The sequence below is a fragment of the Cibotium barometz genome, chromosome 42 (assembly GCF_041138505.1).
Source record: "Cibotium barometz isolate CiBa-2024 chromosome 42, ASM4113850v1, whole genome shotgun sequence".
In the NCBI taxonomy this organism is placed as follows: Eukaryota; Viridiplantae; Streptophyta; class Polypodiopsida; order Cyatheales; family Cibotiaceae; genus Cibotium; species Cibotium barometz.
Genome location: NC_141087.1, coordinates 47,599,600 through 47,624,956, shown reverse-complemented (window position 1 = coordinate 47,624,956; position 25,357 = coordinate 47,599,600). Strand labels below are relative to the sequence as shown.

General features: G+C 48.9%; 1 protein-coding gene across 1 annotated transcript in view; it reads right to left on the bottom strand.

Annotated features, from left to right (window-relative positions):
• Positions 1-1,535: 1,535 nt before the first annotated feature.
• Positions 1,536-25,357, bottom strand: part of LOC147614558 (U-box domain-containing protein 13-like) — a 56,913-nt gene continuing 33,091 nt past the window's right edge. Inside the window, exons 2-5 of the mRNA XM_086781109.1 lie at positions 3,626-3,742; positions 2,966-3,394; positions 2,723-2,884; positions 1,536-2,635 (exon numbers count right to left, since the gene is read on the bottom strand). Of these exons, the coding sequence (XP_086637235.1) occupies positions 1,754-2,635; positions 2,723-2,884; positions 2,966-3,394; positions 3,626-3,742 (1,590 nt within the window). The 3' untranslated portion in view covers positions 1,536-1,753. The remainder of the gene's footprint in view (positions 2,636-2,722; positions 2,885-2,965; positions 3,395-3,625; positions 3,743-25,357) is intronic.

Here is a 25,357-nt window from a genome sequence, read left to right as displayed (position 1 = left end):
CAAACCCCCCTCCCACTCCTATAAGGGCGAGTGTGGCAATCCCCTCACTATCAGCCTGAATCACCTCTGTTGTGTGTCCCTCGGCTCCTAGCTTCACTTCTCCCAGCCCCTTGCAGCAACCCAATGAGCATCCTTAGTTGGGTTGACATTTTGGCCCTAGCAACACCTACTCTCTCCTCCTCTAGATTGGCCCCGCTGGGGGGTAATGAACTATTTTGGCCACCAGGAAGAACTTTTGCATACTAATGCACTTCCATTTCATTGTTGGAATATCCAACGGATGTAGTTTTCGAGGTAACTTCACTCTTTCAACTTTAATCTTTTGACAAATAAGGCATTGACGGACATGATTCAACACATCCTTTTTCATTCCACCGAGCCAGACAGGGCGGTCACTGTCGATGGAGCAGCCTTTGGAGGGGAAGGGAGGGCAGAAGAGTTGACTATGAAGACACCCCCTGGCAAGGCCAATCTAGAGGAGGAGAGAGTAGGTGTTGCTAGGGCCAACATGTCAGCCCAACTAAGGACGCTCGTTGGGTTGCTGCAAGGGGCTGGGAGAAGTGAAGCTAGGAGCCGAGGGACACACAACAGAGGTAAGTGAGGCTGATAGTGAGGGGATTGCCACACTTGCCCTTACAGGGGTGGGAGGGGGGTTTGGGGGTTTCCTGAGAAGAGGGCTGGTTGTTGTGCACGAGAGCTATTGACCTGGTAGACGGGTTTGGATAAGAGAAACCGACTGAGATCAAGCAGGAAGTTTCTGCCCTACCAGGAAGGACTTTTGCATGCTGTTAGCTTTAGCATGCTCCCTCCCCACTCAAAATTGCTGACAATCATCACGCAAGATCTACCTTTCCTGCTTATAGGAGTCTTGCAGGAGCTGGCTCACTATTGCAGGATGCACTATGCTGCCAATGGAGGAACCCCCTACAAACACGACATTGCCATTGGAATTTGCCTAAAGGCCCCAGTGGCTGGTGATGGATCCTCCACCTCTTCAAAATGGGCAGTCATACGATCAGCACATCACCAAATAACAGCCATAACAGAACCATGGAACCCTTTAAACTGCACCAATCAAAGATAAAGGAGCTCGTCAGCAAGGCGGCCTGGCACATGTAGCGCAAGCTGTGCATCAAGGCCATACACAAATGTCACCACTTGGTCAAGATGATCCAATTCTAATGGAAAGATCTTATTCACACCCTCTGTGATCATTGGGAGTGCCTCTAGGGTCACTCAGATCATGCAGGTGCGTCAAGCAGCTTTTCTCTGCATTTGGAGCAGTCTGAGAACTTTTCTGATTTGCCAGACAGAGGTATCATATGCAATCAAAGGTCCCTCCGTGTGGCTTTTTCCTCGTTCCCCCATTGTTATCTCACTCCCTCCATGGCTAGCTTCTCTCAGAGGACTCCTCCTTGTGCACCTTTCCTCTATAGAGAGCTGAAATCTGCTTTCATGCAGTTGTACATATTTCTACGAAGGATCAAAAAAAATTTGCTAGCTCTTGCACAGATACAGAACAGCATGCAGCAATAAACATCATAAAATGACAAACTTGCATTACCATTAAATAAAACACTAAGAAAAATACAGTGAAGCATTGAATAAAGCCATTAAGGCAGTCTTTGACCACCTTCAAACTGCTTTAAATATGCCTAGATGATTACTGGACAAATGACTCAAATCAGCACCTAAACTAGACTTTCCCAATCCAAATCCCACAAGGCCACACTTCAAATGCAAGGCACCACAATCAAGAAATCTCTGAAGCATCTTTATCCTGCTTGTTCATATGGTCCAAAAGTGACGAGGCTTTGCGGCGTGCTCTCACCGTGCCATTCTTTGCAAGCTCACTTAATGGATCGTGAGCCCCAATTTGCCATACCAAAGCTGTCTGTACAGGGTCATTTAAGCAAAGGGATAATAAAACAGCAGCAGCATTCTCCTTGTTTCGAGGTGAACCTGTTTTGATGAGCTCTACCAAGACAGGAACGGCAGATGCCTGGGTGATAGCAACTCTGCCTTCTTGGTGTGTGGCTAGGATGGCAAGGATTGCAAGAGCTTCATCTACCATTTCTGATGCTGGATCAATAAGAAGCTGCATCAAAGGAGGCACAACCAGTGCCCTCACTGCTCTTGCTTTGTTGCCTTGGTAGATTGACAAATTAAAGAGGGCAGTGGCAGCATCTTTCTTTCCTCGCAAGGTACCATCACGTAGCAGACTGGCAAGTGCAGGGATTGCCCCAGAAGCTCCTATTGTCACCTTGTTCTCATCCACAACAGACAGACTGAAGAGCGTGGCAGCTGCATTTTCTCTAGCTTCCATGTTTCCATGCTTGAGAACCTCTACGATAGGATCAATTGCACCTGCTGCAACAATTGGACCCTTGTTTCCCTCGTGTATAGACAAATTCAGGAGTGCGGTTACAGCGTGCTCTTGTGTGCCTTGATCTAGGGATGACAGCAGCCCAACCAAAAGAGGGATGGCACCTGCCTCTGCAATACAGACCCGGTTCTCAGCATTCCGTTTAGCTAATGCCCGTAACTCTCCAGCTGCTTCTCTCTGCACATTCAGTTGACCATGTGACAATTTTTGCAGCAATATCTCAACTGTCTTTCGATCCCCTGGACCAATCTACAAATGCAAAATACCAGAGTTTACTTGATAGTTTACTTTCAAAAATTCTTGCATCAACTAAAACTGATCGACTCTGAGCCAAACCTTTTTGGGCAGCTCAATCCCATGAGTCTCACACCACTGTCCAATCAAGCTTTTTAGCACATAATTGGGTGTCAATACCAACTGCGGTAGGACTTGCTGTGTCTTTGGACAAGTTTTGTTTCCAGCATCAAGCCATTTCTGGATACAGGCTCGCTCATACGTCTTCAAAAGAAAGACAACTCATTATATACAATAGGAAAAGTAGAGGCAAAGCTACGGGTTACATATAGAAGAAAGACAGACCTGGCCAGTTGCCACAATAACTGGATCCTTCATGAGCTCTAATGAGATGGGACAACGGAAATCATCTGGTATGATAGGACATCCCAGCTTTTCAAGTTGCACAGTCTTTTCATTATCAACTACATCCAATAATGCATTGTCTTTCAATGCAAGGTCTTTGAGATGTGCCATTAATAGAGAGAATTGCTCATATTTCTCATTATTATCCCCATAATTTCCAGCATGAATAGAGTTCAAAGCTCGGCACTCTTGCTTTATTTCTGACAAAGTTTTAAGTTGCAGCTTCTCAGCCAACCTTTCCAAAGCAGTTTTGCTAACTGCTTTATCATTCCCTTCTGACAGCACAACAGCGAGATCACTGTAAAGATCTAAATCCTGTGCATCAGCTCTTCCTTTCGCTCTCTTTAATTGAGCATGTACAAGCTCAACCTGCATGGGAAGCATAGAACACCAAAAGCACGAACGCAAGCACAGGCACGCACACATGCATGCAAAATCAAGGCCACATTAGAGTGCCATATTTTTAGACATGCTAGGCAGCATGCAAAACAGGTGACAGACCTGAGAAAATTGTGCTATCATCTAGCCCTCAAAAACAATGTGATACAGAAATTCATAGCATTAGCTGCACAAAGCAATACCCTTCAAAAAGCACTACACCTGCTCTCGCACTTCATCAGATATGTCCAGCAGACTAAAGGGGGCCACATCTAGTGCCTGTTCCAGCTCTGCTGTTACCGAGAGAAATCTGTTTATAAAAGCTTCCCTTTCCAAGACCTGCAACAAGCAAGAAGAAAGTCAAATAATCAGGAATAAGCATCAAGTGGGGTATATACAGTTACAAAATGCAACACATGATACAAAAGAACACAATGTGCCAGCATCTCAAACCCTCCTGTCAAGCCTAATAGAAGAGCTTGACCACAAATGGTTGCGCCTACATCAATCTACTCAAAGAGAAAGCCCCCCTCGCTCTAAGTAGGGATAAGTGGGATAAATAGAAACAAGGATTACAACATACAAAGAAGGATTATTTATCATATTTTAGGGGACTACTTGGGCAGAGGACCCTTGACTCACACACAGAACACGTCAGAAGGCCCAATCATAATCTTCTTCTTCTTGGACAATGTTGCATGTGTCTTTGTCACGTGCATGGACATGGACATGGCTGATCTAAAACTAATCCATGATTTGCAGCAGATAAAACATCGGAATTTGAGCAGTAGCTGTCACACGCATGAAGAGGCCTAGGTGTGGACCAGGACCCTGTTGGCCAGCAGTTCAACATTCTTCCGATGAAGTCAGCAGCACATAGATTTATTGGTGTCCATGGAACTGGCCGCCGACAGCAGGTCAGCCAGTTGATGATGTCCTTGTTGGGTTTTATGCTGTGTATGCACCCAGAGGAGTGCTAGTGATCATCAGTAGATTACTGGGGCACTTTTTACTTCAGTTAGTGGAGGTTTTTTCCCCCAGTTTAGGTTAGTTTCACTTATGTGCAGTTTATAAGTGTTTTGGTCCACCCGGCACATTTATGGCCGGACATGTGAACACTTATCTTTTAGGGTCACTATCATGTGGCTATTGTACTTGATTTTTATTATTCATTGAAACATATTGGAAGTCGTGTTCTCTCATCTTGGTTTCCACGCTTGCTTGCTTGAACCTGTGTAAACCCTAACCCTAACCCTTGAGTGCCTTCAATTGGTATCAGAGCATTGAAGCTCTGCATTGCTGCTGCCCGTACAGCATACGTACACACCATTGTGCGCCGCCATCAGCTCAACGTGCGCATTAGCTGCCCATACGTACAGTCAAGCGCCGCCTACAACCTCGGTACCTGGTCGCCTTCAGTCGGGTACTGCTACCTGCATCGCCTTCAGCGTACGTGTACCAGCCCGTACAGTCAAGCGCAGCCATACAGCTGTGTGCCGCCTTCTGTAACCTGGTCACCTTCAGTCGGGTACTGCAACAGTCAAGCGCTGCCTACAGTACCTTCATTTGTACCTGTTTCGAATGAGTGCGCCTGTCATCGTCTGTACCTGAAACAGCAGCACATGCGTATACTGTACCTGATTCGAAGACTGCGCCAGGACAGTACTGTGGAACTGGTAGTACACGACTGCAATAGTACAGTCAAAGTACATGAACAGTACAGCACCTCGACTGAGTTGCTGAGTACCTGCACAATACAGAAGTGGTAAGCATTACATATTTTGAATATTGGGCATTTTTATTTTCTCTGTGAAAATATACAGGCACAACAGGCAGATTTTCTAGCAAGAAAATATACAGGTTTTTTGCACAGTTTGGGTGCAGCAAATTTGGGCATTTTTGGGGCATTTTGGCATTGTGTACGCCATTTGCTGCTCTACTCAGTCATTGGTGCATTGAGCTGCACATTCAGAGGATTGAGAGTGCAGGCAGATTTGGGTGAACTGTATTCAGTGGAGTACAGTTGTTATCAGGGTTTCTGTTATTGGGTTTTTTGGTAAACAGGTACAACATTGTGCGTAAAGCATAATGGCAAATCAACAGCAAAGTGATGTATTCACATATTTGTCTAAGGAAGACAAATTGGATGGCACGAACTACTCCTTGTGGAGTTTTATGCTGAAAAATGTGCTTGTGGCAAAAGGTCTTTGGGATTTTGTTAGTGGTGATGAACCACGTCCAGGTCCATTGGCTCCAGAGACTCCTCCCCAAGGGGGTGCTCGTGGACGAGGACAACAGGTACAGGCTCCAGGACAGCCATTGCCTGTTCAAAGAACAAATGCTCAAAAGACATGGGATGCCAGGGATGCACAAGCTTTGTCACTCATTGCATTGTCAGTTCAGAGGTCCATTATACCTCATATTCGTTCAGCTGGCTCTTCACAGAATGCATGGGTGACTTTGGAGCAGATGTATGCTGCTCGTAATGAGGCTAGGATCTCATTTTTGAAAAGAGAGCTGGAAAATCAGAAAATGAATGAAGGAGATGATATGTCTAGCCACTTAAACAAGCTGCAGGATTTGAGAGAGCAACTCATCAATGTGGATGAGATTATTCCTGAGACACAGCTTGTGTCCACCATCTTGCACTCTTTGCCAAGATCTTACTTGGCTTTCCATACCTCTTTGAACCTCAGCATGAGGAATGCTGTTGAACCCCTCAAGTATCAGGAACTTGTTGCTCTCTTACTACAAGAGGAGCAAATGAGGAAGAATATGAATATGAACACAAATGCTGAACAAGCATTTACTACAGGTCAAAAGGGGAAAGGAAAAACTCAGCCAAAGAGTGCAAATCAAAACTCAGGTGATGGTGGTTCTTCACAGGATACCAAGAAAGGTGATGGACAGCCCAAGAAGAAGGGCAAATGTCATTACTGTAAGAAGCCAGGTCACTACATCACGGAATGTAGGAAGAGGATTGCCAAAGAGAAGGCAAAGGAAGCTGGGATGTCTGTTAATGATGCTCCTAAAGCTCCTCCAGAGACTGCTTCTTTTGTTGAGGACAGGGATTACTGTTTTTATACATGCAGCTATGATGCCTCTTGGTCTTCACAGGCACTCAGTTTGACAGAGCATGCATGTACTTGGTATTTTGATAGTGGTGCCTCAAAGCATATCACATCTCGCAGGGATTTGTTTAGTCATGTTGGCCCTGCTCCTGTTGGCAAAACTGTTCAGTGTGCCAACAATGCTTCATATCCAGTTCGTGGCATTGGGGAGATTCAGCTCACAGCCATTGATGGCTCCATTCTCCGCCTTACAGATGCCTTATATGTACCAGGGATAAAGAAGAATTTGTTGTCCATTTCTTCTTTAGCACATTGTGGAATGCAGGTCCACTTTGATGATGATAAATGCATGGTCAGAGACAAAGCTAATGCCTTGACCTTGATGCTTTCTGGTACATTATGTCATGGACTTTATCAGTTGGATGCATTTCAGCCAGTGGATCAGTCTGCTTATCATGCATTCACTCTTACTCCAGCTATGGTTGATGCGGAGTTATGGCATGCTCGCATGGGGCATGTAAATTTTGGTAGTCTTATGCTTATGCAGCGACATAATATGTTTACAGATCTACCTCTCATGGAGAAGCCTCCAGATCACATTTGTGAAGGATGTATTTTGGGAAAAATGCACAGGTTTTCCTTCCCACGTGATCAGGCTCTAAGAGCAACTGCAAAGTTGCAACTTATACACAGTGATCTTTGTGGTCCCATGCAGACGAAGTCATTAGGTGGTTGCTTTTATTTTGCAACATTTATTGATGACTTCTCTCGTATATGCTGGGTCTATCCTTTGACACAGAAATCACAGGTATATGATGCATTTTTGGCCCTTGTAGCACTTGCTGAGACAGAGTCAGGATGCAAGGTGAAGACTCTCCGTTCTGACCGAGGGGGGGAATATATGTCACATGTGCTGAATTCCTTTCTTGGGAGTAGAGGTATAAAACATCAGTATACTACTCCTTACACTCCACAGCAGAATGGGGTTGCAGAAAGGAAGAATCGGTCACTCATGGAGATGGCCAGATGTATGCTAAAGGCAAAAAGACTACCACATATCTTTTGGGTGGAAGCAGTAATGTGTGCTTGTCATATTTTGAATCGATGTCCCACAAAGGCATTGGTTTCTATTACTCCTTTTGAGGCTTGGCATGGCCGCAAGCCTTCTGTATCGCATTTTCGTATCTTTGGGTGTCTTGCATATGCACACATACCCAAAGAGTTGAGGAGGAAGCTGGATGATAAAGCCACAAAATGCATTTTTGTTGGGTATAGCCGTGAGAGCAAGGGCTACAGGTTATATGACCCACTATCCAGGAAGATATTCATCAGTCGGGATGTGATTTTTGATGAAAAATCAGAAATATCCATGGCTGGTTATGAGGCAAATCAGGCTGAAAATGATGTGTTTGAAGGTCTACTACCCATGGAGTTTCATTCCACAGTTGGTGATCCAACTCATGAGGGTATTGGACAGCCAGCAAATGATGTAGGTGGTGCAGAAATTCAGCAGCCAAATGAGCCAGAAGCTGAACCAAATATGGGACAGCAGGCACCACAAGTCAGACATATACCTAGATGGTATTTGAGGACATTACAGGACAGCCATTTAGAGGGTCCTCTTGCTGGTCGTACTCGTAGGGAGACAAGGACCAATGAGCATGCACACATCATGGATTTGAATCTGGTTATGGCAGCCAGTTTACAGGATGATGATGAGCCTGATTCATTTGTGGATGCACGAGATAATGTGCATTGGAACAAAGCCATGCAGGATGAGATTGATTCTATTAAAAAGAATCAAACATGGGATTTGGTTGATCTGCCCAAAGGCAAGAAAGCCATTGGTACTAAATGGGTCTATAAATTGAAAAGACATGCAGATGGATCCATTGACAGGTACAAAGCCCGTCTAGTTGCAAAGGGCTATGCACAGAAGAAGGGCATTGATTATGAGGAGACATTTGCTCCTACATCCCGTATGTCGACACTTAGGTGTGTCATTGCATTGGCTGCACATCGTGGTTGGGTTGTTCACCAGTTGGACATAAAGACTGCATTCCTACATGGGGACCTCGAGGAGGAAGTTTATGTATTTCAGCCCATGGGATTTGCAGAACATGGTCATGAGGGGAAAGTATGCAGGCTGAAAAAGGCCTTGTATGGTTTGAAACAAGCTCCACGAGCTTGGTATGCAAAAATAGATGCTTTTCTACTCACTCAGGGATTTGTGAACAGTCCATCAGAGGCCACTTTGTATGTGAAGAAAGAAGAGACAGATCTGCTGGTCATCAGTCTTTATGTGGATGATCTCTTGCTCATGGGATCAAATGATGACAAAATTGCAGCTTTTAAAGAGATACTGCAACAGACATTTGACATGTCTGACTTGGGCCTTGTACATTACTATTTGGGCATACAGTTTGTGCAGGATAACAGAGGCATTGGGTTGTTGCAATCACGTTATGTTGCTAAACTTCTGGAGAAGTTTAAATTTCAGGATTGCAAGCCTATTAGTACTCCTATGGAGCCTGGGATGAAACTGTCACTACAAGATAACAGTGTTTCCTTTGATGCCACTACATATGCTCAGGCTGTTGGGTGCCTCATTTACTTGTGTAATACAAGGCCAGATATTCAGTATGCAGTGTCTCAGTTGAGCAGATTCATGCACAGCCCACGGTTGTCACATTGGCAAGCTGTGAAGCGTGTATTCCGTTATTTGCAGGGTACCTTGTCTCTTGGGTTGCTTTATCCTGAGGGGGGTGACATGCAGTTACACGCTTACAGTGATTCAGATTGGGCTGGTGACTTTGATACCAAACATTCCACTAGTGGAAATTGTTTCTTCCTTGGCGCTTCATGCATTTCTTGGCTAAGCAAGAAACAGACCACAGTGGCCACTTCGTCTTGTGAGGCAGAGTACAGAGCAGCCTACACTACTACTCTTGAGTGTGTTTGGCTGCGTCGTCTTATGACTGATATGGATATTTCAGTGGAGGAGCCTACACCTATCTATACTGATAGTCAGAGTGCCATTGCTGTGGCCAGGAATCCTGTGTTTCATGCTCGTACGAAACACATTGAGATTCACTATCATTTTGTTCGGGAGAGACTCCAGGCAGGAGATATCAGTCTGATCTACTGTCCTACAGATCAGAATGTGGCAGACATCTTCACCAAGGCATTACCACGTCCGAAATTTGAAGCATTCCGCAATGCTTTGAATTTGTTTCCTTTTGGTGGATGATGTACAGTGATCACATATCACTCCAGGGGGGTTTGTTGGGTTTTATGCTGTGTATGCACCCAGAGGAGTGCTAGTGATCATCAGTAGATTACTGGGGCACTTTTTACTTCAGTTAGTGGAGGTTTTTTCCCCCAGTTTAGGTTAGTTTCACTTATGTGCAGTTTATAAGTGTTTTGGTCCACCCGGCACATTTATGGCCGGACATGTGAACACTTATCTTTTAGGGTCACTATCATGTGGCTATTGTACTTGATTTTTATTATTCATTGAAGCATATTGGAAGTCGTGTTCTCTCATCTTGGTTTCCACGCTTGCTTGCTTGAACCTGTGTAAACCCTAACCCTAACCCTTGAGTGCCTTCAGTCCTCATTGCTCGGTTCAGATCATCTCACTCCCAATTGGAGTTAGGTCATAGATAGGCTTATGATTATCCTTTTTGGAAAGCCCAAAGGCCATAAACTATTGTGCCTTTTTGTATCATATGAATATATTGAATACACAGCCATCTCTCTATTCTCTGTCTATGTTGATTGTTCTTGCATCAAGAGTTCCTATGCAATGCTTAGGGCTGAGAGAAGGCAAAGAGCTTCCGCATAGGTAACATTGGTATCAAAGCTTCAGGCTGATTCTTGGATAGTGTTGATGCCCACGTCCCACGCACCCTTACTACATCACGCATGGATGAAACCATCGCCCATGTCTTGATCTTTTGGTGGTGTGGTGACCATGCGACTGTCACGTGCATCCCGCACTTGGATGCCACGTGGACATATATGAACAAGAAGGTGAGGACCTAGAGTGGAAACTAGTCCCATGTGAGCCCAATCCGGGACAAGTCAACCAAGGTTCCACTCTACGCGTTCAAAGTCAGGTGTGCATTGTCTTGCACATGAAGCAGTGCTAGTCTATATTGTGAGTCTGGCACGATGTCGTGCGGCACAACCTCGGCGCTTCAGCCTGTCTATGCTGGATCAACCTATGCGAAACATTATGGGATGAGTCTATCTCAGCTGCTCCCATAGCCTACCATTTTTCCAGTTCCACACTTTTAACAGATATGCCTTTCTCTGGCAGTTGTATCATGCCACTAGTTCCTCTTTGGCCACATGTTATAGCTAGTTGTTTTTCAGTTTTATGCTTTTCATTTTCTACTCGGGACCATAGTTGTCTGCGGGACGCGTACCGCAACACAGGTACGTAAAGTACGGGACAGGGCGAAACGACCGGAGCGAAACAAAACCGAAATGTTTTTTTAGGCCGACAGACGTTTCGGTCCAACAAAACAAAACGAGACGGTGGGTTCGTACCGTACTGTACTGGATGGATGCGAAAAGGACCCGGAAAAAATCGCCGTTTTTTACCTCTTTTTTTGCCCGTTTTTTATCGTTTTTTTTGCGCCCATTTTTTCGCGTATGTCTTTCGCCCGTTTGTTGTAGCCGTCTGGCCCTTGGAAGTTGGGCATGTCACATGTGCCATGGCCTTGGATCCCTTTAGGCTTTCACCTCCATGCTTGAGCCTTGGCCCTTGTTACTTGTATAAGAGCTCTCAAGGTCTCTCCCTCTCTCATCATTCAAGCTCAAGCTCTCTCTCTCTCTCTCTCTCTCTCTCGGCTCAAGCCTCGACTTTCAAGGCTCAAGCTCTCAAGCTCTCTAACAAGAGGATTGGCAGGTGTACTACATGCATCCGCCTCATATGCGTTTCCCTGCACTATGATCCCTTCCACCCCCCCCGCAACACTGCCCCACAGAACAGTTGGTATGATGATGAGTGTCGTGAGACACAAGCACAGCTACAGCGTGAGATTGCCATTGGGACTCACACGCATAGATAGGCCAGGATGATCTTTCGGCGCCTTGTGCGGAGGAAGAAACGAGCCTATCTGGCTAAGCTAGAGGAGGAGATCTACCAACTCTTCCTGGGGAAGGACAACAAGAGGGCATGGAAGATGTTTCAAGAGAGAGAGCTTGGTACTCCGATTACTGCACCTCAGGCATGGCATGCTTATGCTAGATAGCTATATGATGCACTGGGACAGCCCCCCACCCCCCCTCCAGTGGGAGCTAGACCGGCTAGTAGCACCTTTTTTACTATGCGGATGGTGCTAGATGCGATAGAGAGGTTACAGAATGGAAAGGCACAGGATCATGATGGACTAGTTGGAGAGCACTTCTCATATGCACGCGACACTTTGGCTCCACTCATCGTACATGTGTTTAATCGTGCCATTTGTGAGGGTTTCGCGACAAGCTCGACAGAGCATATCATTGTACCACTCTTTAAGAGTGGGGACCCCATGGTACCAGGCAACTACAAGACGATCATGATTGGTCATTACTTGGCCAAACTATATGACTCTATATTGGAGTCGGAGCTGAGCCGCTGGGCAGAGAGGCATGGTCATCGAGCACATGGACAAGCCGGCTTCAGGAGAGGATTTACTACCTTGGATCACATACTGACACTTCAGGCACTTATTGAAGAGGACAGGGCACAGAAGAGAAGGATATACTGCTGCTTTGTGGACTTCCACAAAAACTTCGATACCGTACCACGTGCCAGGCTTATACACAGATTGCATGACATTGAGGCACCCGAGGATATGCAGTGGGGGATATATGCTTTGTATGAGTCTGTGAGACAGGCAAAGTCCGAGCTCCAGGCGGACTATCCAATATGGTGACCAGCACGATAGGGGTGAAGCAGGGATGCCCGCTATCACCCACCCTCTTTGGACTATACATTGATGCTGTCTCTGATTATGTAGACAGATTGGGAGACCCAGGGGCATGCTTGGCAGGGGTGTTGATACCCATCTTGTTATATGCTGATGATATTGTTCTAATCTCACCACCCTTTTAGTACAGTCTGGATTGTCCATTTTTGGATCTCACCCGCTCAGAGCAAAACCGCGTGATCAGGATGGATATCATCAGAGTGGACACAGAGAGGACATGGACTAGCCGCCTTGAGCCCTTAGGCACGAAAATGGCTCATTACAAGAGCCATTTTCTACACCTCACCAGATGATTTTATCACCCGCCGGGCATACATAGATGTACACCTATCACATGGGATACGTTGTGCCATTGGACAGATCCGGACCTCATCACACCAGCTGCGGATTGAGACAGGGCAATATGTGCATCAGATCTTGGATGACCGCATTTGTCAGCTATGCTACCAAGAGGCAGAGACAGAGGAACACTACATTTGCCGATGTACAGTCTATTATGAGATCCAAGGGAGATATCATTACCTCTTCCGAGAGGGTTTTGGGCCGTTACGCAGGGTCATGGAGTTTGAGGATCAGAGACGCCTGGGATTGTTCCTACTTGAGCTCAGGAGACACAGAGAGACCCTCTTGGTAGACAGGAGACCGAGCCATGATGTACCTAGACAAAGGACCCTGACAGATTTCTTCGGCACCAGCACCAGCAACCTAGCCCACACACCTCCTAATACCTCCTCCATTGGGCCATCAGGACACCGACCACGCTCCCAAGCAATCACCACTGATAGAGCAGTCATCTTATGTCGTGCTCGTCGGCCACGCCCACCAGGATCCCGACCACGGCATCCTCACCATTGCCAGATCAAAGCCATTATTGCTCGGTATCAGAGGCGCCTACCTCGCTTCTACGACCCCTCCATTCTAGACAGCCCCATGGCGGAGACACTTGATCTAAGGAGAGGGCAACACTTCAACTGATCAGCATACATGGATCTACCTGATATACATTTTCCAGTATTTTCTACTCAGTATCATCTCGGAGTCTTACAATTCTGTTCTTATAACTGTAAGACAATCAGTTTATTGTACTTTTTAGTCTCATTTAGTTGTTCTCTTTGATGAGACACCAACTTCAGATGTACTCTCAGTTTTGGGCTCATAGGCCATTATGGCCTCTTAGAGACGTTAATATATCATTTCATTTCATTTCTCTCCCCTACCTCTCTCCCTCTCCCGAGTCCCGCCCTCTAGGGCCTACTACCTAGTACCTAGAGGCTAGGCTCTAGAGTGTAGCCTCTCCCTCTAGGCTCTATCTCTCTCTCTCTCAAGCTCTCTTTCCCTCTCTCAAGCACTCTCTCTCTTTAGACTTTGGCAATGAGGTCCGGAGGAAAGGACAAGCATGAGGCTTTTGCCTTATATACCACCACCGGTGAGAAACCTACCGGTAATTCAAGGTCATGGAAATGGACGTGTAACTTTTGTGGGAAGGGTTACACAAGTAGCGTCACAAGGCTCCTTGCACATGTGTCCAAGCTTGGTGGGGAAGTGGCGCCGTGCAAGGAGATTCCCCAAGAAATTGCGGATGGTATAGTGAAGAAGTACTCCCTCATCCGCAACCAAGGCAAAGGTGGACGTGGGGGAGCTTCCATGTCCGGTACCTCCGCATCCGACTCCTTCGCCCGTCCCATTTGGCTCCAGCTCCGCCTCAGGCGGCTCCAACTTCCAATCAAAGAGGCCAAGGGAGGAGAGCTCTCCGGTAATGAGGCAAACCACCATCGGTGCAAACATTAACAACCTCACCTATGTGAAGGCGAAGATGAAAGCAACGAATGAGGAGATTGCACGCACGGTGATAGACTGCAATCTCTCCTTCAATGTGCTCAAGGTTCCACAATGGCACAAAATGGTGAAGGCCATTGCAGAGGTGGGGCCATCCCATGGTGAATGGCATGGTATCACCTACCATGAGATGCGGCAAAGGATCAACGACAAACTCACACCCGTGCAGGAAGGATGGGCAAAGTATGGTTGCTCTATCCTCTCCGATGGATGGAGTGATCGGAAGAAGAGAGGTATCATGAACATCCTTGTTTCATGCGCTCTCGGCACATACTTCTTACGCGCCGTGGATACCAGAAAGGCGGGGCAAAAAACATCGGGGGACTATCTATCGTCACATCCGGAAAGCCATCATAGAGGTATGTACTATGTACTATGTTCAAGCTTCTACTTCTAAGAATGTCATTGTATTTGCCAAATTGCCATTGTGTTACTTGTAGGTCAGACATGAAAATGTCATTCAAGTCATCACGAACAATGTATCCAATTGCCGCAAAATGGGGCGCTTGGTAGAGACGGAGTTCCCACCCATTGTACGGACTCCTTGTACCTCCCATTGTCTAGACCTACTCATGGAGGATGTGGGGAAGCTAGAGTGGGTGAAGAGGGCGGTTGCACAAGGCCTATCCATTGTGAATTTCTTCACAAAGAAGGTAAAGGTGCTCGCTATGTTTCGCGAGCAAAGCAACTTGGAGCGCCCTCTTCCACGCGGTTTGCCTACATGTGGCTTCTCTTGGAGCGGCTATACGACATGCAACCGAAGCTCCAGATGATCATGGTCTCCCCGGATTTTGTCGCATGGCCAAGAGAGGAGTTGGTGATTAGTGCGGACGAGGCCCAAGCCGTTCAACGACTATGCATGAGAGAGTCCTTTTGGCACGAGGTGCGTGCCATTGTCATTGCAGTGACTCCCTTGTATAGGGTATTGCGCATGGCCGACATGGAGGGCTCCACATTGGGGCTACTCACCCACTTCATGCGAGAGGCTCTAGCGGAGATTCGTACGACCACAGTGCTTGATGAGGAGGACCCCGACACTCCTATGGAGGGGATTAGGTAAACCCATGTCCCATGTTTTCAAATCTCGTTTTCACCTCTCTTTCTCGTTCCTTAAATACTTAACCTTAAAGTGAAATTTTTGCATTCTAGGGATCCCACCAAGCCTCCACCCACTTCGCGACGCGATTCGATCATGGTGTTTGTGGAGAGGAGATGGCGATGGATGCATAGACCTATCCATGGTCTTGCACCTTGTTGCATCCCGCCTACAAAGTACCAAGGCTCTTCGTCGCCGATGAGGAGCTACTTTCTGATCGGGATGCCTACTTGCCAAGGATACTTCCCGTCCACGAGCAAAGAGACTTCCTCCAAGAGCTCATTCGGTATAATGATCAGAGGGGAGCTGCTTTCACGAACCCACTTTGCTCAAGTAGGGAGTCAATGGTCTGGCCACCTTTTTGGTGAGAGTCATTTGGTTATCAAATGGCTCACGTACAAAAAGTGGCTTTGAGAGTCTTGTCACAGGTGACTATTGAATATATAGTGTATACTCTAGAGTCATAACTACTAACCAGTTCTTACATTCTAATTTCTAAATCTCTTATTTTTCATAGGATTGCTCTTCGGGGGCATGTGAGAGGAATTGGAGTTCCTACTCACTCATACACACAAAGATACGAAACCGTCTCAGTACCATGTAGTTAGAGCGGCTTGTATATTGCCGTGCTAACATACGCATGGTGGAGAAGATGCATGACATGGAGATCTCCAAACAGGTAGAGATCTCCAAAGTTCAAAGTTCGACTCATTAATAATGATTTATAAATGCATGACTAAAGTCTAATAATTTATAAATGTTCGAACTTTGCTTTCAGGTGAATGTCGAAAAGTTTAAGTTGACAGTGAACACAAGGAGCGAGATCCAAATGAGGAGGCCATATATGCCGATCTCTAAAGGGAGCTAGAGGAGATTGACCGTCAAGTTTCTCGTACTCGTAGAGGTCACGTAGCTAGAGGTGGCACACGAGTAGGTCGCAGATGCAGTGTTCGGCGCCCTACTTCGACCTCGGTGGCTACATATGTGAGGCGTGGCTCCGGCTCGCCTTCGAGTCGCACTTTAGCACTTGTTGCTAAAGAAGAGGATGCTCCTATTGCAGGCATCAGAGAGCCCGAGTATGATGACGAGGGCAATGTCCTTAGCGAGGGCAGTTTTGGGTTGGCCTCTGATGATGGAAGCACCTCTAGCAAGGGCATTCCTTCCCCTAGTGATTTCTCTGAGGAGGAGGACTAGAGTCTCTAGACTCTAGTCTCTAGAGTCTAGACTTTAGACATTTTTGTACTTAGTGTTGTGACTAGTCAGTGGTCACAACACACTTTTTTGTATTTCCTATTGTAGGTCGTGGGCCACGACTCTTATTTATGGCATGTTCAATGTTCATTGTTCACGACTCTTGAGTTTTTGTACTAGTTTATGTCATATGACAAATCATAACTTCTCTAGACTTTGCATCTCTAAATGTGTACAAATATCTTTTTTTCAAGTGTTTTTTAAAGTGGATCGTACCTCAATCGAACTTATTTTCAAAATTTAAAAGTCTCGTACCAGTACTGTTTTTTCGTACCTGACAACTATGCTCGAGACATTTAGTTTCCTTGAGTTTTGGATGTATTGGTACTTTTGTCTCATAGGCCACTTTGGCCTCTCGTAGACGTTAATATATCTTTCTTTCTTTCTTTCTTCTCTCTCTCTCTTGCACATCTTCAACATTGTGCATTATTTTATTTTTTTTTCGAGAAAAGATCCTTTCATTAGTTATAAAAAAAACGCCCGTAGGGCTACAAAAGATCCTCTCCTGCTCACAAGAGAAAACAGAGCAGAGAAAAAAGCAAGGCAGCCAGGGAGACTCTCCCTAGGTGCTGAAAAGTACAAGTATCAGTACAAAGAACTGAATGGCTATATCATACAATAGGAGGGGGGAAAAGCCAAACAGGTGGCCTGTAGTGCCAGCGGGGGAACCCCGCGTGAAGGGTATAGAAGGGGCCGCTACGCCAGGTGGTGTGAAAGGCCTGGCGCCGCAAGATCGCCTCATCCGAGTCGCCCCGAATGCGGTCGTACTGTCCCCGCAAGGTGTGGATCAACTCCTGCCAGATCCCCCGAACAGTCTCTGCTGGTGGCTCCAGTCTCCCCTCAAAGGCCCTGAAACACTGGGCCTTCCAGGTGAACCAAATGGTGATGCTGCTGAGGAGCTCCCATCGTAGATCCCTCTCCTGTGTCTAGCTGGCGGACGAGAAATCCGGTGAAGGAACAAGGCGAGGCTGGCCCCTAATGAATCTGATGGCCTGGCTGTCCTGCTCCATCTCATAGCCCATAGCAAGCCCTGACGAAGTCGACCAAGCAGCGGCACCCCACGTATACGTACCCTCTGGAGAGAGGGGGGCCAGAATACGCAGCATCCGCAGCCAAATCTGCTGCGCCTGAGGGCAGTCCCAAAGGCAATGTCTCTGTGTCTCCATAGGGTGGCCGCATCGGACGCAGGCCGCCGGAAGACCGCTGTAGACAAGCCAGGTGCCAACTGCTGAGCCCCTGTGGGCGACCAGCCACCACTGGAAAGTCGAGATCCTGCGGGCCTGTCGACTAGCCCAGAGCCGGGCCCAAAAATCCTCCAGAAACTCCTGTGATGAGAGTCCCTGTAGCCGCCCGCTGCAGCTGGAGAGACCATCCTCCTCGCCGTCAAAATATGCCGTCCCAACCGAATAGTATACTGAAAAAAGATAATCTCTGTGGCCTCAAGGGATGCATAAGGATCGTGCCACTCGTACTCACCAGGGTCCCACTGTAGCCAGGCCAAGGGGCGCGCTGCATATGCCCATATGCGCCAATCCGGGAGCACATCTACAGGGTCTGGGTCAATATGCCACTTCCGAGAAGCGGCGGCCACTACCCGTATCCTCTGAAAGGTGCACTCTGCAACCAAAGGCGACTCCACCTCCACTCTCTGAAGTCTGCCCTCATCCTGAATCTCATAGTAGAGACATCTGCCATCCTCAGTGCAAGCTCTGAGAGCAATCAGGATCTCCAACTGTGTAAAGGCTCCCATCCACCATGGGGCCACTAGCTCGATAGGCGTGAACCACTCCTCTGTGAGTACCTCCTGAATGTCATCCCTCATAATCAACCCACCTCTGAAGTGACTCAGCCTCTCCACCTGGATCTCCTCTGGTAGACTGCAGAAGGCCTGCCAGTCTCTAAAGCTACTTGCTGGGCCTGCCGCCAAAGGTCCCCAGGCTAGACGAGGCCGAGAACCCAGCATATGACCCTGCTCTGTGCGAACCGCTGGGCTCCAGATGAGCGGCTGTCTGGCCCGCTCCTCAACACAAGAAGGACGCTGAGAGAGCCCCGGTCTCAACAGCTCCCAAGCTCTCAAGATGCTCAAAGCAAATCTGTCCTCCCATCCTCTACTGAGACCTGTCCTCCTCATCTCTATGAAGATCCATCGAATCTCTGGTGCCCAAGTGCCCCCTGCTGGGGGAGCCCGAGCCTGCAGCCGCTGCAAGAGAAGCTCTTTCCAAGGCTCAGCGCCTGGAAGCAGCCCCCGAACAATAAGCTTCCCCAATAAGGCTCTACTCTGATCGACTAGATCTATAATGCCCAAGCCTCCCTGAGCCAGGGGAAGTGTAATAACTGCCCATGCAACCTTTGCCCGAGCTGGCTGCAGCAAGACGTAATGTACCACATGGTCGCTAACAGCACCTGATTTGCCACCACCACCCTCCCGGCCAAGGATAGTCGAGCTGTACTCCAATACAAAAGCTTCTTCCGAATGCTCAGAAGAAGCGGGGCAATCTGCTGCTCAGGTGACAAATCTAGTCCAATCTGGCATCCCAAATACCGCACTGCTGTGCCAGGAGGAATCCATCTAAAACCGGGGTCCGGGCTCCATGCCGGAGTGGGAGCACTACTGATCCAAAAGGCCACTGTCTTGCGCCAATTGATCAATGCTCCTCAAGCTGCACTAAAAACCTGGAGCGACTGCTCTGCCCGAAGAAGATTGGCCTCCTGGCCAAGCAAAAATAAGCCCGTGTCGTCAGCAAACTCAGCATCGAGGAAGTCCTCCCCCCGAACTGGGAGCTGGAGTCCTCTCAAACCAACCTCCTCTGCCGTCAAATACATGCTCATAGCCTCCGCAAAGAATAGAAAAAGAAAAGGGGCGAGGGGACACCCTTGACGGACTGATCTGGTCAGCTCAAAACTCGGCCCCCGTCCTCCTGCAATCAACACCTGGCTGCGAGCTGTGGAATACAGAGCCGCCACCCCTCTAATCCAACCTGGCTCAAAGCCCAGGCGAAGCATAGTGCCCTCTAAGAAACCCCAATCGACTCTATCGTATGCCTTCTCAAAATCGAGAAGCATCACGACCAAGTCCTCACCATGAAATCTAGCTCAGGCCGTCGCCTCCCAGAAGGTGAAAATGTTGTCAAGGATACTACGCTCCTTGACGAATCCTGTCTAGGTAGCATGAATCAACTCCCCCAGGAAGGGCTGGATCCTCAAACTCAAGGCCTTTGCTAAGACCTTGTAGACAGTATTGAGGATCGTAATAGGTCTCCAATGCCGAATATCATCTGATACTCCCTCCTCCTTGGGGATGAGAAAGATCAAGCCCTCTGAAAAGCTCTGTGGCATCACCCCAGTGTCCAAAACATACTGAAAGCCCCTGTGGAGGCTTGGCCCCAAAAGGTCCCAATAGCGCATAGAAAAGGCAGGCGTCAGCCCGTCCTCCCCTGGGCAACTATGGCGCGGCAAGACCCTCAAGGCCTCAGCAAGCTCAACCTCTGAAAGAGGCGCACCAAGGACTGTACGCATACGATCTGTGACCCTCCTCTGCACATGGGCCCACACCGTCTGTCTACAAGCATCCCGAGCCTCAGTGGCTGGCTCCGCTGAAAGCAGGTCTCTATAGAACCCAGTGGCAATGGCTCTGATCTCCCCGGGCTCAGTAGCTACAGACCCGTCCGGCCTCCCAAGCTGACGGACTCCTACTCGAGCATGGCGGGGTCCAGTAATCTCAAAAAACTCCCCAGTCACTCTATCCCCAAGCTGCATCCACTGAGAGGCCTGAAGACGATAGTAAAACTCATGTCTCTGCTCCTCTGCCTCTCTAACCTCCTGGCGTGCCTGGCTCAGCTGGGACGCCACCCACTCACATGCAGGCTGCTGCTCTTGAAGGCGCTGAAGCGAAGCAAGGCTGCGTCTCAGCCGCTGCTCCCGCTCGCGAATCTCTCCCAGCCGTGTCAAAGCTGCAGCGTGCAGAAAAGAGCTAAGCTCCATGAGTCCTTGGGCACACTGGTCTGCTGCATCCTGGTCAGAGCACTGACTATCATGCCAGATCCTCTCAATGTCCTCTGCGAGACTAGGATCTGTAAGTACCCTCTCTGGGATCCTCAACTGCAAGCTGGGCTCCCGTGTCCTCTCCTCAAGTGTCAAAATAACTGGCGCATGATCTGAAAATGAGGTGCCAGCGAGAATGCCAACGGAGCCCCCTCGCTCCCCTAACCAGTCGCCCACATAAAAGCAATCAATCCGTGATAGATTAGTCCCTCCCTGCCGGCGATCCGACCGAGAGAAACTAAGACTATCCTGAGAGCGGGAGAAGGCCCCATGCTGCCATGCATCAGTGATCCTCAGTGACATGCAAAATCGCTCCCAAGCTGCAAGCTCCGTGCCGTGCACTGTAACATGACTGCCTCCCACCCTATCAGCCGGGTCCTCAAGCATGTTGAAGTCACCCCCGACACACCAATGTGCGGCCTCTGGCAATGCATCCGTAACCTGGGTCCAGAACTCTGCTCTGGCACTAGCATGGTTGGGCGCATAGACGTTAAGCACGCCCACTAGCTCATCATGCATCCTCAGAATGACATACTATGCTCTACCAGGCACAATGATCCCTCGATCCACAATGGCCTGCCGCCATACATCTGCAATGACCATGCATACTCCTCCCTGTCCACCCAAAGGACCAAACCCTGCAAACCAAAAGGTGTCCCATCTACCACGCATCACCGAACCATATCTCCGGATCCTGCTCTCACCCAAGTGGTGCTCCTGCATCATCAAAATGTCAATGCTGCCACCAACCAGGCATCTCTGAAGCTCCTGCCTCAAGCAACCACGATAGCGTATATAATGTGCTCCGCCAAGGCCCTGTACATTCCATGAGATGATCCTCATGGATGACCTGCTGAGGTGGATGCTGTCTCAACCGTACAACGGGCCTTCGCAAGCGGCTTGGATGGAGAATAGTCCCCATCCGAGCGGCTGCGAATCTGCCCACCCGGTGTACTGCAAGAATCACGGATTAGGCGCCAGTGGCTGTGTCCCATGGCGACTGCCTCCCGCTCAGACAGAGCAACCTCGTGTATACAAACATATCCAGGGTCGCATGCTAAGTCTGCCACTATGCGAACGACCAAATGACGAATCCCTGAGGCATCCACACTCCCGGGATCTAAGAAAAAATGAGCCAACTCCCATAGTCGGCCTATCACATCTGTCACCTCCAGATCGCTCACATGATGAGAAAACTCAACTGCCTGCGTCTTCAAAGTGCTAAGAGCGAGCTCTAGAGTCCACTCCCGATCGCATGGGCCACATAGAGGGAACGAGAAGGCCACCGCTGAATCAAGTGCCTCCTCCCCGCGGGCCGGAGGAATCACTACATGAACTCTGATGGGTGCTGGCTCATGGGGGCCCTCTGCTCCAAAAAGCCGTGTGAAGGCGTAATCAAAAGCCTCCGAGCACTGTCTAGTGCCGAGGCGACTCAGCCGACTGCGGATAGATGATATCCGTGAAGCCCGAATCGGCATGGTAAGTCTCCTCTGTGGTGCTCGAGCAAGGTCGGTGCTCAGCGCCCTCCGGACTGCAGGTGAACGCCAGGGGACTGCCAGGGCCTCCCAGGGAGGTGAGGCGGGGGGGGGGGGGGGGGGGGGGGGAGGAGGGGGGGGCGAGGGGGGTGGAGAGGGAGCCGCTGCCGAAACCGGAGCGGGGACGGGAGGAGGCGAAGGTGGAAGCGAGGCGGTGGGGGGGGACGGGGGTGGGGGGGGTGAAGGAGGGGGTGCTGGCATCTCCTGGTCCTCCGTCGTCACTGGGGTCTCCTCCTGGAGGGGAGCAAAGCTGTTCCTCACGGGAACCCAGTGATGCTGAGACTGTGGTTGCTACTGCAGCGGTCTCTGGGCGTGCTACAGTGGCTGTCTCCCTCGACGGCGCCCCTGTCCAAGCTGCCACTCCAAGGTCTCTGTGGCCTGAGCAGGTGTCTCGGAGGTTGCCTGCCGAGCCGCATCTGTGGGCGGGCCATCAGGGGCCTGCTGCTGTGGTGAGGGTCGGGGTCTCCTGCGAGGGCAGGCCTTGGCCAGATGACCGACCTGCCTGCAAATGAAGCACTGGTTCAGGAGCCCCGAGAACACCACTCTCTGATCAATCCATCCCCCCCCTATCCTAGGTAGCTGAATGACCTTAGGAAGGGAGGAGATGTCAGACACCAAAACTCTGACCGAAGGTAGCCCAGCTGCTCTGGCCACCACTGAAGCTACTGTGGAGCTAGTCTCTAGTACCGAACCCACCAATGCTCCTAGCCTAGAGAGGAGCGGAAGATACTCTCGACGGAGTCCAGGGAAGCAAACTGTAACATGGAAAAGGCGCTCGCCCTACTCGGCCGCTACTGGGTCAAAGCCATGCTGCCAAGGTCTCAAGAAAGCCCGAGCTCCCCTGATGTCAAGGGGACTCATGGCTAGGACCTTGGCCACGCTCTGGGCGGTCTCGAACTCGATCTGGTAATATCCACGGCCCAGTAGTTGTACGTCCAAGATCTTGCCCACATCTGCAAGAAGGCGGGCCTGGAGAAGATCCCGGATCTCCCCTCTGCTGGGGCGAGTGCCGACTATACGGCAGATGGTGGAATGAGCCTGGAGGCGTTCCACCTCTGCGGTGAGGCTCGCTTCCTCTTCTGGTGAAAGAGAAAGCCTGATGGGGGTGTCCTCAGGCGCGGGCGAGGGGGCTGCTAGGGAGTCCCTCTGAGGCGGGGCGGGAGGAGCCTCCATCAGAGTCTGAAGCTGTGTCGAAGGCGGAGCGAATGCGGAGAGCCTGCTAGAACCGAGCTGCACACAAAGAACAGAGGGGGAAAGCGGAAGGCAAAAAGTGAAGAAAAACCCAGGGAAAACGAAAAATCAGAAAAGGAAAAGAGGCGGGGGGAAGGCGGCGAGGACAAAAAACCCTAGGAGGCGGCGGCTGCAGCGCGAAGAAGGGGGGACGGGGGGCAGAAGAGGCGACGGCGGCTGAAGGGGGGGGCGGGGGGCGGCTGCGCAGTAGCGCAGGGGGGCGCAGAACAGCCAGGCGGGGGAGGGGGGAGCAACGCGAAGGCGGAAAAAAGCACGGGAGGGGGGGGGTCGTGCAGACAGCGCGAGCAGGGGGAGGGCGAGCGAGAGCTTCAGCGAGCGCAAGGTTTCCATTGTGCATTATATTCATCGTGAATGATTGCTGAATTATGAGGATTGAAGTTACTGATTCGACAACGAAGCTTCCGCATGTTACAGCGACATTGGTATCAGAGCATCAAGCTCAGCTATGCTAGGTGCTATTGGTGTCCCACAAGAAGTGCACAGGTCCACGGAGAGAAACTCAACATGTGTCAAGACCCCCAAAAGCTGTTCATCATAAGAGTTGGTGTAATTCCACCACTTGGTGTGGAATGTTTGGTTGAAAACAATGCTAATCAATACAATTAAATACACTAAGAATTTAATGAACAACAAGCACAATACAAAATGTAATTTACTGACATTGACAAGAGACGCACAATGAGCCGCAATGATCGGCCCCTCCCTCAAATAACGTATATTGATCTTGGAAGAATCAAGTATATAGCATCATGGGCATTTTCAACCAGATTTCCATACCAATGCATATGAAAACACTATTGCAAACAACATGGTTGTCAAGGAAGATTTCCAAAGAGCTGCCATCTCATACTACCCTCTCAAGTGCCCTTATTCCCTTCCATTTGCTCTCTATTGTTCTACCCAAACATGGTAAAAACAATCTTCAAGAGAGCACGTAGGACAAGAGAACACTACACATGGTATGTGAATACAGAGTCCTACCCTTCCCTCTTGCTACTTGCAACCATAATTGGTCATGTGAGCAAGTAGCGTCGATGACAGTGGAAGTCTTCACAATGGAAGCGTCTAGAAGGCTGAAATCTTCAATTTGTCGCGATCCTTTGCAACAAAAGTCTTTCAAGCAGGTGCACAGAACCCCGGGAAAGCTTCCCCTATGGTTCTACTTAAGAAAGGATGGCTGAAATTAAGGTTTTCCGTCAAAAGACCAGAACAACCCCTTCTATGCTGGTGCTTTGAAGCTAGCAAGTTGATAAGGGATGGAGCCATAAGCCAATGATTGCCATAGCATTGTCTTTCTTATCTTCCCACCTCCGAATATTTTTGGTGCTCTACTCTCTTGTCAGTCCTTTTCCAATTCCATTAACCACATTCCAAATACCTTCTCTCATCAAGAGAACTCTGCATCTTTGTTTGCCGAATACAAAAGTTTGTCCCGTTGAATTTCTCCATGGCTATGATGGTTTTTTGAAGCTCATGTTGATGCCAAGAAATAATTTTGCCCCAAAAAAAAAATCCCAAATTTTATGGAGTGCAATCCACTGTGTTGGTCATGTCCACTCCCGGCTAGTTCAGGTGTGAACCCAGCTTACTCACGGGCACTTTTTCCCTATGACTGGACACACGTTTTTTCCCCATGTGAACACACTTATGTGTGTTGGGCACTTAGCCCTAGGCTTTTTAGTACTCACTTGTACTTTCATTTGATATCATTATTGAGTACATCTTTTCCAGCACTCTCACGTTTCTCTGTGCTTGAGATTGTGTGTGTGTGTGTGTGTGTGTGCAGGCTAGTTGCCCCCTACCCAACATTGGTATCAGAGCAGGGTGCTGCCAGGGTTAGGGTTACCCCCATTGCCCTTGAGCTTCTCCTCTTGCTTAAGCCTATTGCA